Raw genomic sequence first — 14,032 nt, 5'->3', positions numbered from 1 at the left:
CTATCCCAAACAGGCCAAGAAAGCCGTTGGAAGTTGCTGAATTTGTCTATGGTCCATGAATTGAAAGGAGGCCATGGGGAATATTTAGGGTTATGTGGGACTGGTAAATGGCATACTCAGTCCCCAGAGGTTCTGTGTGTACTAATCTGGGAAAAGGTTCCTTTTTCTTGGTTAAACAAGAAGTGACCTTGGCTAGTGCTGATTCATCCTGTGCATTGTTCCCAGCTAACTGAATCACAGAGGTTTTGCTTGGCACATTGTCCTTCTTTACCTGAAATTGCTGCCTTTGACAATTAAAAGAAATGAACCAATTTTAAAGCCAACTGATCGCTGGGAGACTAAAAATAAGCATGGCACAGAAATGAGTCTTCACAATAAAAAGACAGAAAAATCCCTGGTGGGGCCCTGGCAAACATGCAGCAATTAAGTAAAAGCGTACAGGCGGTGCTGTGGCACAGCCCTGCAGGGAGCAGGATCCCCCAGACTCACCCAGTGGTCTCCAGCACCCGTAGAGGAGAAAATGCCACCATGCTCAGTTGGGGAACAGACAGTAAAAGTAACTAGTTTTGCCCAGTCTTGCAAATTTTAAGGTAAAAGGGGTGGGCAGGGCTGGTCTCCGCTTAATGCATTTGGACATTTCTGCCTGCTTGCTGGCCTCCTCCCAGTGCACACCCAGCCCCTTGGGAGCTGCCCCTGCAGCCTAGGGAAGGAGGGGTTTCCTTTCAGAGCCTTCCTAAGCTTTAAACCACACGCAGAGATACAGTTTCTCTTGTACAGGTATAGAATACCTAAGTGCATACTTTTGCTTTTTGCTGTTTCATTTCTCTCTTGGGAATGTGATTTCCCTCCTCTCTGCTCCCTGGCAAGTGCAGGGTCTGACACCACCTCTCTTTCGCCGCAGATCAAAATGCTGACAGACAGAAAGCGGGAGCTGGAGCATCGCCTCAGTGCCATGATGGAGGAGAACGACCTGCTCCAGGGAACCGTGGAGGAGCTGCAGGACCGAGTCCTCATCCTGGAGAGACAAAGCCATGACAAGGACCTGCAGGTGAGGAGGGAGCAATGGGACAGGGAAGAGGGGGGAAATGAAGTAAAAGATGTAGTCTGGGGTAAAATTGACCAGGAAGATAAATAGGAACTGGGAGACAAAACAATTGCAAGAATAAAATGGCTCATGTAAACATGGCAGCAAGCAATGACCTGTGTGTTCCCTGTAGGGACAGATAACAGGAGCCACAGTGGGGCATCTTGACAGCAAAGAGCAGCTTGAGAGGGAGATCTGAGCAAGGGAGTGGTACAGGGTGCTGGGGAAATGAGGTAAATGTAAAAAGAAGCAAAGAACTCTGGTTGCAGTTCATTTTACTTAATGTTTTACTAGTAGAGTTGGCTTCAGAAGGGGCTTCTTTAAGCCCCACTGTCCCAGAGGGCACTCACCGGCCTCGTAGCTCTCACTGCTGAGATGGTTTCCCAGCAAGCCCCATGGTGTTCACAGCCGAGTGTCACCAAATGTCACTCCCCAGAGAACAAGCTGGCACCTCTGTGGCTTCAAGGCATCTTAGTAGAGAACATGATTTTTCCATTTCTCTTCTGTGGATTGACAACCACTGGTTCCCCAGCTCTTCAAAACAGCCCTGAATCTTTTTTTTCCCTTTTTTAACATATATTTGTATTTATATATGTGTATAGATTTTTTTTGAAAACATGTCTATATTACTCTTCTTTTTGGATTTACTTTCTGGTGTGTTGTTTTGAGCAAATTTTTTTACCAGAGTCCCAGCTTCTTCACAATGTTCCTCATTTTAGTGCTGATTAACCTGCTATTTTTATCTTTCAGGATATTCTGGAGTCTAAATAGTGTCTAATGACATTTGGAGATTAAGCTCCAATAAATAGCAATACCAGCCAAGAGTACTTTCCTCCTGGCTGGAAACCCTCTTTCATGACACCCATTCCTCCCTTTCAGCTCCTTCACAAACCAAGAGGTTCACCCAGTCCCTATCACCTCCACTAATTTATTTTTTTTCCTGCTTCCTCGACAAATTGCTTGATTTTCTTTTCAAGCTACACCAAAGCCAGCTGGAGCTCCAGGAAGTGCGACTGTCCTACCGGCAGCTACAAGGAAAGGTAGAAGAGCTCAGTGAGGAGAGAAGTCTCCAGAATTTCAACACAACCAGCACGTCCCTGCTATCTGAGATAGAGCAGAGCATGGAGGCAGAGGAGCTGGAACAAGAACGAGAACAGGTATTTGCCCTCCAGTTCCTGGGAAAGCCCATGAACCTCTGTGACCAGCCCCAAAGGGAGAGGAATTTTAATGCATTTGATCTGGATTTGGAGCTGAACCAAGAGCCAGAAAATTGAGGTTGTAGTCTCAGCTGGGGGATCAACACCCTTTTGACCATATGAAAGTAAATCTCCACATCCATTTCAAAACCAACATAGTGAGCTAGACAAATATTTGTGAGGTTTGGCAATCACATGCCTCACTTCACCATGGAAGGAGGATCTCCATGGCCTCAATGTCCCAGGCTAATGTCAGGCTCTCTTGTTCCAGCTGAGGCTGCAGCTCTGGGAGGCATATTGCCAAGTGCGATATCTCTGCTCCCATCTCAGAGGAAATGACAGCGCAGACTCAGCAGTCTCTACAGACTCCTCCATGGATGAGTCTTCAGAAACCTCATCAGCCAAAGACGTCCCAGCCGGCAGCCTACGGGCAGCTCTCAGTGAGCTGAAAAGACTGATACAAAATGTGCTGGATGGGGCAGACTCCACAGTAAGTTGGTGGCACAGAGAGACCTTGACTTGTGCATGTCCCCTTGTCCAGGTGACAGAGCTTGCTGCAGGTTTCCACTGGATCCTGAAGTCCCTAGTCTTCAAGAAAACCTCTGTGGCCCACAGAGATGGGCTGTCACAGGGCACAGCCTGCTCCATGTGTCTCGAATGGTCAGCCAAGAGCCAAGCCAGCACATGGGGTTTCAACCTGCAGTGGTTAAACTGCCATAACTTTCAAGCTCATACAACCATCACTGGTCTGGGAGACATTCTGGAAAATTAATGAAAGTAGGCTTTCCTTGAGATTTGCAGTCAATCAGAGTTTCAAAATGGAAATCTTGCAGATTGCCTTATACATCACAGGTCAGTTATTTCTCTTAGGATCTTCCTAACCTCGCTCTATTAGCAGTAATATCACAAAAACATCGTAGCCCCAGTGTGGTTAGGTTCTGCCCCTGAGAACTGACACTCGGTACAAATGTCTGGGCAAGAGCTGCCAGACTCAAACCCATTGACAGGTGAAGGATTTTGCTAGCACAATTTGGTATGGTGGGCTATGGTCCTGGGGCTGCTGGAGAGCAGGGGATGACATGGGGGGACCCCTCAGCATCCACAGGAGTACAGAGTCATGAGAAAACACCTCACTTTTTGAAATGGCTCAGATCAGGCCTATTTCCATCACCCACAAGCTGTTTTCATTGCCAGTATGACTTATTTGAGATGCCGTGGTAAGATGGTGCAGACCCTGCAACTGCAGACCCACATGGGAGTAGTCACCCTCCTTGTTTCAGTACCTGCAGCAGCTGGTAAGAAGGCTGAGCATACAGATGAAGTTGTATTTGTTAAATAAAAACCAGAGAGTCCTGCAAAAGTTCTACAAACATGGAGACTGTAGCCATATATTACCACGTGGTTGGTAGGTCTCTGTAAATGTGGTTTATGCTAAGGTGAGAACATGTCTGCGTGTTCTTTTATCATGTGTAGAAGCAGTACCTTTGACTGAGCTTATTTCCATTGTGGAGGTATACAGGAACAAAACTGAAACTCTACCAAAGTCACATTCACACTTTCCTCTTCCTTGTTTAATACCCCCATCCCAAACCAATTATTGCAATTGCCCGTTTTAAAGTGAAATCTGAGCAACAGGTTTCTCTCCCACTCTCAGAGCTCTCGACGAAGCGATGATGACACCTTAGAGGAACAGATCAGGCGAACAAGTGAGGATTCACGAGCCCTGAGGGAATTAATGGAAGGAGAACGGGGGAAACTGAGGCAGAGTTTGGAGGAGCTGCAACGACTGCACAGCCAGGTTAGCAATTCCCACACTTTACATGTGGTCTTGTAACACCAGTGTTCATTCTCCAAGCCATGCCTTCCATAGAAGAGATCAACATGATAAATAACCCAGGAGGATTTGGGCCAAAACAAGTTATGACTGGATGAGGAAGACTCTGTTAAACTCAGTGCAGAGGCTTCATGCATTTAGGATCAGAGTTTTTTGACAAGTTGTCTGGGGCCCATCCCAGACATCATTTCAAGCACCCAAACTTCCTTTAAACCTTTCCCCAGCCTGTTTTTCAGCAGATTGTCTTGCTTAAATTCTTCTCAGCAGAAGACCCCAAAGCAGAAGGCTGCTTGATATGGAGTACTGGAAACCCATAGGTATCCAGTCTGACCCATCTTGCTTGCAGTAAGCCCTTATAAAGGGTGTGTGTAACTGCTGGATGGACAAAACAGCGCTGCTCTGCTGTGCATGGAGCAAGGCTGACCCCCTCCCACAGCAGCATCACGAAACCCTCATAAATGCACACCCAGAGAATCTTAATCATGACCAACCTGGCCCCGGGCATCACCCCAGGGCCAACAGGGGCAGGCTAAGGCTAAGACAATCTCAACAGTAATGAGTGATCCAACCCCAAAACCAGCACCATACCCAAAGCACAGAATCAAACTGCATCCACACTGAATGTAGCATCGTCTGTCTTTGAGGTCCTATGCCAAAAGCAACAAATGGAGATGCTCAGAAATCCCTGTCTCTGTGGGACAAGACTCAAAACGCTGGATGGGATCTGGAGGCTGCAGCAGAAGCGGCCTTTAGCGCAGCTGCTTGTTCAGCACCAGCTGCCTTGGAGCAGGGAATGGGATTAACGCCCGTGGCCAGTCTTGCCAAGAGTGCTGTATCGCCCTTCCACAATACCCTTTTGAAGGAGAAAAAAGAAAACACATCCCTGTTCAGAAAATCAGCACAACCTGGGGTCTGACAGCCTTGTGTATGGTTATGGGAGCTCCCACCATGGGGCCAAAGGAAAAGAGTGAGAGCATCATTAAATACCCCTGGCAGTGATGGCTGCACATGTATGAGGGTGGGAAATAGTCTTGCTGACAAAGCAGCTCATTAGAGGCAGATTGAAGTGAGGGAGCAGCCCTGGCACCCATCCTTCCCTGAGGACTGCTCCTCTCAGCAACGTGGCCACAAGAGACACCTTGGAGGGTGCAGACTTGTGCCCCAGTGAGACGTGAGCCCAGGCGCTCCTCTGGCCGTGCTGCCATAGTCCTGTGCACCACCCACAGGTCCCCCTTGCCCATAAACACACCTGACATGGAGGAGACAAGGGCTTGATCACTGCAATTTGGCCATGCTGACAGAGGCCATTAGAGGCTTATTCACAGATTAGGAGCAACCAGCTTGGTTGTGTAGCTGCAGCACCCCCTTCCACACAAGGCCTTGGCAGGACAGCAGGAGGGAGCAGCACCTGGTGGTTCTTCGCTGTGGCTGATCTCCCCAAACTCCCCAGCCAGGAAGGACCAGAGGATCCGCCCTGGATCACAACTCTGGATCCCCATCTCTGCTTTTAGGGGTCCCTGACTACCAAAACTCTGTATGTTTAGGAAGCAAAGGGAAGGCTGCTGGTTTACATCTCACACCTCTGTTATTTGGAGAGAGATGGGGCATAACTACAAACGCAGCAGACATTGCCCTCAGAGGAGCACTCCAGCCTCACACAGCAAGTACACCTCTCCCGCAGATTTTGCGCATAACCCAGCCTCACACTTGCTCAAGGTTAATAACTATTCTCACCTCCCATAGAAGAGGCAACACTGTCTTCAGTTCAGTACTAAAGAAAATTGGTGCACATGGAAGTCTGGTCCACTCCGGGCAGCAGTGCTTTACTGCCTCTGCACCCCTCTGTGCTGTCACTGGTATTGATACAAGAAAAGGGGAACTTCTCTTAAACAGCTTTTGGGACCTTGTAGCACCAAACATTCATGCCTGAGAGCAAGGTGAGCTGGTAGAGACAGGAATCACCCCTGCCTCTGTCTACATTGGAAAGCAGTTTCATATTTTCTGCCTGGCTAGATTCCTCCATCTGTGGCGTCCCATTCTTACCCAAAACACAGACAAAACCAGTTAATACTCAAAACCTATCCCCAAAGGCCGGTTTTTGGGCCTCTTGATCTACTGTCCCCTGGAATTTCAGCAAAAGTGCTCAGCACCTTTCATATAGCTCCCACCACTGCTCCCCATCACATCATTGCCCCGAGGTGCATCCTGTGCTGGGCTGCAAGAGGGCACAGCTGGGGCAGCCCCCCCGCCCCGATTCCCTGGCAGCCCCAGCACGCAGCAGGGAGCCTCTGCACACACACAGGGCACATTCACACCCTCCTTCCCCCCAGACCCAGCCACGCCGTGCTAACGGCAGATCCTCCCACGCTGTTGATGCGATGAGCCCTTTTTGACTGTCTGCCCTCTATTTAAAGATTTCTTTGAGGATGCAAGCACTACTGAGCTGCATTTAAAAAAAGGAGGTGGGTCAAATGCTGGAAGGGTTTCCAAGTGGTGGAGTAGCGTAACGGAGCATGTGTGTGCCCTAGACAAAGAAATTAAATGTGTATGAAATATTGCAAAGCTGTTGCATGATTTCATACCCTATTAACTCACTCTGCACAGGACCAAAACGATAGATCATTTCTCAGGCTATTTAAGACTCGACACATATTTTAAAGTCTAATTAAAATCGTAAGATGTGCCAGTAACACCTCAAATGGCGTGAAAGGGAATTTTCACATCCTTTGTCTTCAGCTTCATACTACTTCAAGAGATGTAACGGCCCCCTCCAAAAAATCTTACTTGCTGCTAAATGATGATTGCAATAATTTAACCCTGGAAAGATCAGAATACAACAGGCAGGCTCAGAGGATGCATGCATAAGACAAACCACTTAGAGAGGGGCAATATTTCAATGCTGATGCCATAGGTCCTGCCTCACACAGCTGCACAGCGTTCAGTGCAGTTGTTGCACGGTACTGAGGCTGTCCTGGCCACCCATCTTGCTCAAACCAGCACTGCCGGCATCTTGGGGCAAGCCGGCACACCTCATGGGGGGTTGCACCAGCACTAACAGCCCCCTTCCAGCAGACACAGCTTCTCCTACAAGCACAGGAGCTCATCCTACAGGTTGGCTCACATGGTCTTTTTTTCCTCCCCACTCATGATGAATTTGTCTGAGAAACCCCGGGTTTCACACCCTCCCCCTGCCCACAGGTCACACTGCTGAGTGTGGAAATGACGACGCTGAAGGAGGAGCGGGACCGGCTGCGAGGTACTGCTGAAGACAAGGAGACAAGTGAACAGCTCCTGCAGGCCATCAGGGACCGAGATGAGGCCATTGCCAAGTAAGTAGCATGAACAGCCAAAGCCAGGCTGGGTAAGCATTTATGGAGTGCCTTAGCAGGAGGTGGGTTTCTCCCACCCTCCACGAATTTCAGAAGTTGTTACAAAGCGATGGAGTGAGTCTCAGCTTTGCTGGCACTGGGAGATGCTCCCAGGAGCTTGAGAGCAGGGCAGGAGATGCTGATTTCCAGAGCTGCCTCATGGCAGGATTTGGGGCATTTAGGAGGATGCTGTGAACCATATTTTTTCCATCCCTAGTGCTGGTCCAAGTTACAGCAAGGAGGAGAGGACTTCAGGGAACTAAATGGAAATACTAGGTCTGCCCTATTTGTCATATTTTTCTTCTTTTGCTCTTTCAGACACACAACACTTCTTTCCCGCCCATCCCCATTACAGCCCTGCTTGGGACCTCCTCCCTAAACCAGTTCTCTGGTCACTTGTTCTCCTTTCTTGTTGCAAGATCTTTTTTGCATCTCCAGTCCTGTACTGCTCTATTTCTCCTTTCAGGATTCTCCCATTGTTTTGACTCTTTATTTTCCCCATCCTCCTTGCAGACCTGTGCAGTTTTACTACCCTGTACCCCATACACCACTTCCCTGGCTCTGTGCTTGGACTTGCCACACTGTCCTGAGCACTCTTTGCCCTGAGGAGAGCAGCAGAAACATTGACCTTCCTGTTCTCTAGGTAGAAAGGATACATCTGATAATCTTTTCAATAAGCAGATGGGCCAGAACACCACCAGTCCATCTCCTTAAGAAATGTCTGATACTCAAGCCTTCAGCAAGAGGAGAAACAGGAGAGCAGTGCACCTCTGGGGATGTGGGGAGCAAAATCAGCATGCACAACCCCTTCATCTATTTTTTTAAGTGACCCAATCATCATCCATGCTGCTCTCACCCAGGTAGCCAGCTACCGAATTCCCATCTCTCTCCTCTGTAACACCTCCATCTGTTGGCAAAAATCAGGATCATCCCAGCTGCACTGCTGGGTGCAGAGATGTGGTTCTGACATTTCCAGTGCGTGTGGGTTGCTGGTTCTGCTGTGGCTATGGCAACGCACTGCCACCGCTATAAATCCTCTGGTAATATCCAAGCAGCAGTGGGGAGCTTCACAACAAAAGGCTATTTAAGGTGCTCAAATCCACAGCCGGGAGTGGAAGGGTACAGCTTCTCCACGGCGGTTAATGACCCTGCTGGGACAAAGCACTAATATTTACGGCTGACTGTCCTGCAGTGGCAGGAGCCCAGAGAAAGGGGGACGTGACAAGTGTGCATGGGGGAGTGGAGGGTGATTAATGAGCAGAAAGTGGCTGCAAGTGAAAGCAGACAAGAGCGTCTTGTTGCTAGACATGAAAGCATCCCTCCACAGACTAAGGGGGCTGCTGCCTGGGAAGCTCGTGATATGCTTCCCACCTCGCACTTCAAGGGTTAAGTCACTTTTGTTGAAGCCCTCCCAGAAAAAAGCCCTAACTCTGAACAGAAATAAAATCACTGCCTGAGGCAGACATCTGGCACGGAAAATTTTTAGCTTGAAGCTGAAGTTTGGCGACACGGGAAGAAATAGGAAAATAGGATCCTATAATAGGTGGTGTTAAGCAACCGCTACCTGGAATATAAACATGAATTCCCAAATTGCTGCTCTGCTGTGGAGCACAAGGGAGCTATTAGGAGGTGGTGAATTAGCTACAGTTAATAAGATGCAATTATTTCTCCCAAAAATGTTTGCAAGAAAAGATGGTTCCCAGCAAGTCATGTTACAGTTTCCCATCACGCAGCAGCTAATTGAAAACTTAAGCTTTGTGCTCACCTGTGTGCTCCCAGCATTTCCAGGCAGTTCAGGAAATTGCGCCTTCCTAGAAGAAAATTCCTGTCCACTAGGCAGTAGCAACTGGAACATCTCCGTCCCTGAACACTCGGGGCCCTTTGAGCAACCTTGGCCGTGGTATCACATCCCCGGGGGCCATCAAACGCCTGGAAAGAAACACAGCAATGGTGTTCCCAAGGGCTGACACAACCCCATTGAAACTGGGAGCTTTCCCTAAAGTATAACATTTAATTAAAACAATTTTAACAGTTTGTCATTCTTAAAAAGCACCTTTTGTGATAAATTTCCTTCATTCATTCCTTCCTTCAGTCCAAGTCCCAACTGAAAGTAGGTTATACTCTTTGAAGTTCATTTATTTGTTTTATATTGCAATGTATTGATCAAGTGATCAGACACAGATCATCTGGTTTTTAGCACATACCATTTCTTTTCCTATGCATTAGTAGACAGAAGAAAAGGAAAAAATATTTATATGTAGATTCTGTCTTGTTCTAGATCCCCGTTTTTAATGGCAGATCCTGCACATTCTCCAGGCATGCTATATTATCTTACACAGCAGTATGTCTGAATATCTTTTTGTATTCTTCATAGCGTGCTTACCAGAAATCTGCTGGGTTTATAGTAATGATGTATACAGTTCTGTCCCACTCCTCAGCTTAATAGATTATCCAGAATACAAGGAAGATGAACAGTTCAGGATACAGGGACTTGCCAGTGAAAGAAATTGTTGACTTCTCCTCAAGGATATGTTTAACACTTCCTCTAAAAAAAAAAAGAAAAACGCCCCAATTTCTTGCTCTCCCCCCAGGAAGAATGCGGTGGAGGTGGAGCTGGCCAAGTGCAAGATCGACATGATGTCCCTCAACAGCCAGCTGCTGGACGCCATCCAGCAGAAGGTGAACCTCTCGCAGCAGCTGGAGGCCTGGCAGGTGAGCAGCCCCCAGTCACCACAGGGCAGGTCTGGGTGGCACATGTCCCACGAGGCACCTTTGGGTGACTTTTCCCCCCTCCCTGTGGGTTTGCTGCACTCTCAGCCTGAGAGTCCATAGATAGGAGTGTTTGCTTTTGGCTCTGCAGGAGTCAGTGATGCAGCGGGGGGTGAAACACAGCCCTCCCCTGCTCAAAGCCTTTCAGCTGTGAGCTGTTAATTAACTACAGGAATACCCATTTAAAACAGAGAAACAAACTATCTCATGGCTGCATGCAGCGTGAGTAACATATGCTTTGCAGAGTAACCTGCTATGGGGAGGGAAGGTGTCCATGCAGGACATGTCCCGGGGAGATGCAGCCTTGGGGACGCGTGGGCACAGCACATCCTTGCTTTTCCATAACGGAGTGGAAAGGTGGGAGGCAGAGAGGTTGTGGTGATTGTTTTGCGGTATAGCTGCACGGTTGTAATCAACTCAGAAGATGTGGCAAGATGGAGAAGCTAAATCCCAACCCTTCACCAAGGTAAAAAACCAAAACCCACAGAAGTTCAGTGGCTGCCCTGGAGATGCTCTACTTGGGGTCAGTGAAGGCAGAGAGCCCTTGGGAGCAGACAAAGCTGTGTCCTCCCAGAAAACTACCACCGAGGGAGGGCTACTTTAATAGAAAAGAAGCAGATACAAGAGAAAAGGTCCAGGCCAGTTATAGTCATTTGTTGCAGTCTATCTATCAGTCTATGCAAGACCCTGACTCTACTAACAACCAGCCTGACCGGTAGAAACCTCTCCCATACAACCTCACTCCTGTTTCAACTCCACTGTGTTTTCGTTTCTCTTTTTTTTTTTTTTTTTTTTTTCTTCTCTCTTTCTCCTGCTTACAGTTTGCTTCCTCAGGGCTTTTTACTATCTGGCTCCTTTGGTTTCTGATCTAGTGGCCTTTCTCAGTTCCTGTACCAACAGCTTTAGTCGTACACCCCTCCTGCCTTTGAGGTGAGCTCCCTGCACCTTCGCCAAGGACCCACCACCCCCTCGCCTGCTCCATTTGCTGCCACCATCACCCACATCCATCTCTGTCCTCACCATCATCTGGCCAGTGGGGGGGTCTCCATCACCCACCGATATTCTGCACACATCCACCCAGCACCAGGCCAGGGCACAAGGAGCACAGCATCCTACACCCCGTGCTGACGCTTTGCCCCAAAGCCAGGCTGAGGTGTATGTATCATTAATGCTCTGTATTCAGCATATCTGGAAAATTTCTTGAAACACAGACTGGGATTTTACTTTTCAGCTTTGTTACTTAGTAAGTGACATTCAGGGCTCTGCATAGGAAATGTCTGTATCCAAGCTCTGCTTCTGTTTGGATGGGTGGTATAAATTGAGACCTACTTACTAGCACATTCAGTATTTAATTCTGGAACATCTCCAGCTGAGGGTGTTAACAACAGGCATTTGCCTTCTCACTTCACATTATGTCATCCAATTGCAGCAATACAGCAACTCCAATCCTGCTCCCATCAGCACTCTGAGATGAGGATCAGGCCCACTAGCACTGCAGAAAGTTGTCTCCAACATACTGACCTAAAGTGTTATTACGCAGTAGCAAAATAGTTTCCAAGCACCTAATGTCCCCACAACAGAAGCTCAACCACAGAGGCACCAAACAAATCAGGTGATTTATATATTTTGGGGACTATTTGCAAAGCTGAGTATTTCCGTTAAAATGGGATGAGATTCTCTGTTTTAGCTGGGCATAAATGGAGGCTTTAATCTGATGGAATTTTGCTCTTGCACACTTCTAGTCTGCGCTTTTCCAAGGACCATCAACAAAATTACAGTTTTCTGTAGGCACATAATCATACGGACTATAAAGTATGCTAAAAGCAAAATCCTTCATATCCGAGCCTCGCACAGGAGAAGCACGCGAGTGGACGTGCACCTCACTCCCGTGCCTAATCTGACCCCCACTGGCATTCATCATTATCTGACTAGGGGTAGGGAAGGAACATGGAGCAAACTTGAAGTGAAGAAGGCTGCTTCTCTGAAACGAGAGCTCAGTGGCTTCAGTGCAACAGAGACAGGGCACAGTTAAGTTAGAACATGCTGCAGTGCCTGCAGAGAGCTGCAGCTGGCATGGCCACAGCCACCAGCCTCCGAGGTCGCCTTGGGCAGCTCCAACCCTTATCTCATGCAAGGGAGCCCAGCTCCAGCTCTCGAGGAGGATACATGCCATTTGCACCTCCTTCAGCCTCAAAGAGCAGAAACTCCTGCACAGAACACACCTGTGCCACGTTATGCAGCTTTATGGGGCCACTTTATCAGGCAGGTCTCACACTGCTGGTGTTTGTCCTCCCTCTGTGTCCCCAGACACTCCTGTGCCCCTGCCCAGTGTCAGGGCAGAGACCACAGCTCTGCACCAGCCTTGCTCCACACAGCTACCCCGAATCTCCACAGCCAAGTGCTGTGCTCTCCGATTCACGCATCAGACAGGCAGGGACCCGAATGTAGTGCGCTCTCAATAGTGCATACTGTATTTTTATATATATATTATTTTCATATATATATAAAAATATAAAAATCATACTCATCCCCTGTTATGTGGTTAACCAAGGACGCAGATCTGCCATGCTGGAGTCTGGGTGCCTTCAAAGTCCAATACATTTACACATGGCAGCTTCACCTCTGGAAACCTGTTTCACCTTAATGCTGATGTTTGCCTTAACCTCTTCAACTCTCCCTCTGCCTTTCCCCTTACCAGCCCTGCTCTAAAAAGATCCAAAGCTTCCCCAGTCCACGTAGCTCTGCACCCTCCTGCTCCCCCAGGGAAAGTCTGCATTCAGGTCAAGACCTTTTCCCTGCAGAAAATGCTGCAACAAGAGATTAGCCATCGTTCAAGTTTCCAGTTCAAATTGACTGGTTTTGTTCCCCATCGAGTTACAGAGCAGCTGGGGCACCCGCTAGGTGATGGCAGCACCTTCCCTTCTGTCTCAGTGCTGCCGTGATGGACCGCCCTGCACCAGGTGCCAAATGAACAGCACCTCCACCACTACAGCCCATCCAGAGTATCCTTGTGCTCACCAGACGGTGCCCTCAGTCCTGATTGGGACCAAACTGCTGGAGAATCGTTGATTTTTCCTGTGGGGCTAGTTTGTATACACGTGTTTTCACTAAGCTACAGTTTAAATATGCAATTGTAGCAGAAATAATGGCTCTGAAGGTTTAAAATTTGTAGAATTGATACCCAGGTTTTCAAGGAACACATTAGCATGTCATTAACGGCAACAAAACTGACTAATTATTTTGCATAGAGCAATTTTACTGTGCTGCAAACATGGATGAAACCAGAGTGTTTCTGTTACCTCTAAAAACCCACAGTGGTTATTCATGCCAAGGTGTCAGTCAGAGAGCTCCCACTGCTCGCTGGCTCTAGGGGAAGGAGGAGGTCTAAGGGAGGAGGGCAGTTCTCTTTGGTAAGTCTGGTGCAAAACCCGCATGGGGTCTGGTGGTCCCACGCCTGCCCCAGCCCCCCGGCTCCCAGTGGCACCTTCCCCAAAGGAGCCCCGCTGAGTGGCTGTGCAGGCAGCTCTGTCCTGCCTGCCTGCTCCACATGGCAAGCACATAGACCTGCTCAGGACAGATATCCTTACTTTTTCTGGCATTTGCTTTCAGCTGCATTTGTTCTTTTTTATATATATTTCTCGCCCCAAAGGGGACTTCTGCACCCGGAGACAGCAGAGAAACAGCGTTTAGGGGTGTCACAGAGTCCCAAGTAGGCATGATGCTCCTCTGCGAGACCACCTGAGCAATTTATCCCTCAAAACTGTGATTTACCTTCCTGGCT

The 14,032-nt window shown here is 48.3% G+C and overlaps 1 protein-coding gene across 4 annotated transcripts in view; it reads left to right on the top strand.

Annotated features, from left to right (window-relative positions):
- Positions 1-14,032, top strand: part of BICDL1 (BICD family like cargo adaptor 1) — a 48,079-nt gene that overhangs the window by 33,654 nt on the left and 393 nt on the right. Inside the window, exons 4-10 of one of the 4 annotated variants that reach the window (XM_074920783.1) lie at positions 902-1,048; positions 2,062-2,241; positions 2,552-2,770; positions 3,935-4,078; positions 7,313-7,443; positions 10,074-10,194; positions 11,073-11,318. In XM_074920783.1, the coding sequence (XP_074776884.1) occupies positions 902-1,048; positions 2,062-2,241; positions 2,552-2,770; positions 3,935-4,078; positions 7,313-7,443; positions 10,074-10,194; positions 11,073-11,123 (993 nt within the window). In that variant the 3' untranslated portion in view covers positions 11,124-11,318. Of the gene's footprint in view, positions 1-901; positions 1,049-2,061; positions 2,242-2,551; positions 2,771-3,934; positions 4,079-7,312; positions 7,444-10,073; positions 10,195-11,072; positions 11,319-14,032 lie in introns of those variants that run through there. The other 3 variants (XM_074920782.1, XM_074920785.1, XM_074920784.1) reach the window with 3 other exon arrangements.

This window comes from Athene noctua, chromosome 17 (assembly GCF_965140245.1).
Source record: "Athene noctua chromosome 17, bAthNoc1.hap1.1, whole genome shotgun sequence".
NCBI lineage: Eukaryota > Metazoa > Chordata > Aves > Strigiformes > Strigidae > Athene > Athene noctua.
The sequence above is the reverse complement of the archived record's forward strand: the minus strand, read 5'-3'. Positions and strand labels throughout refer to the sequence as shown.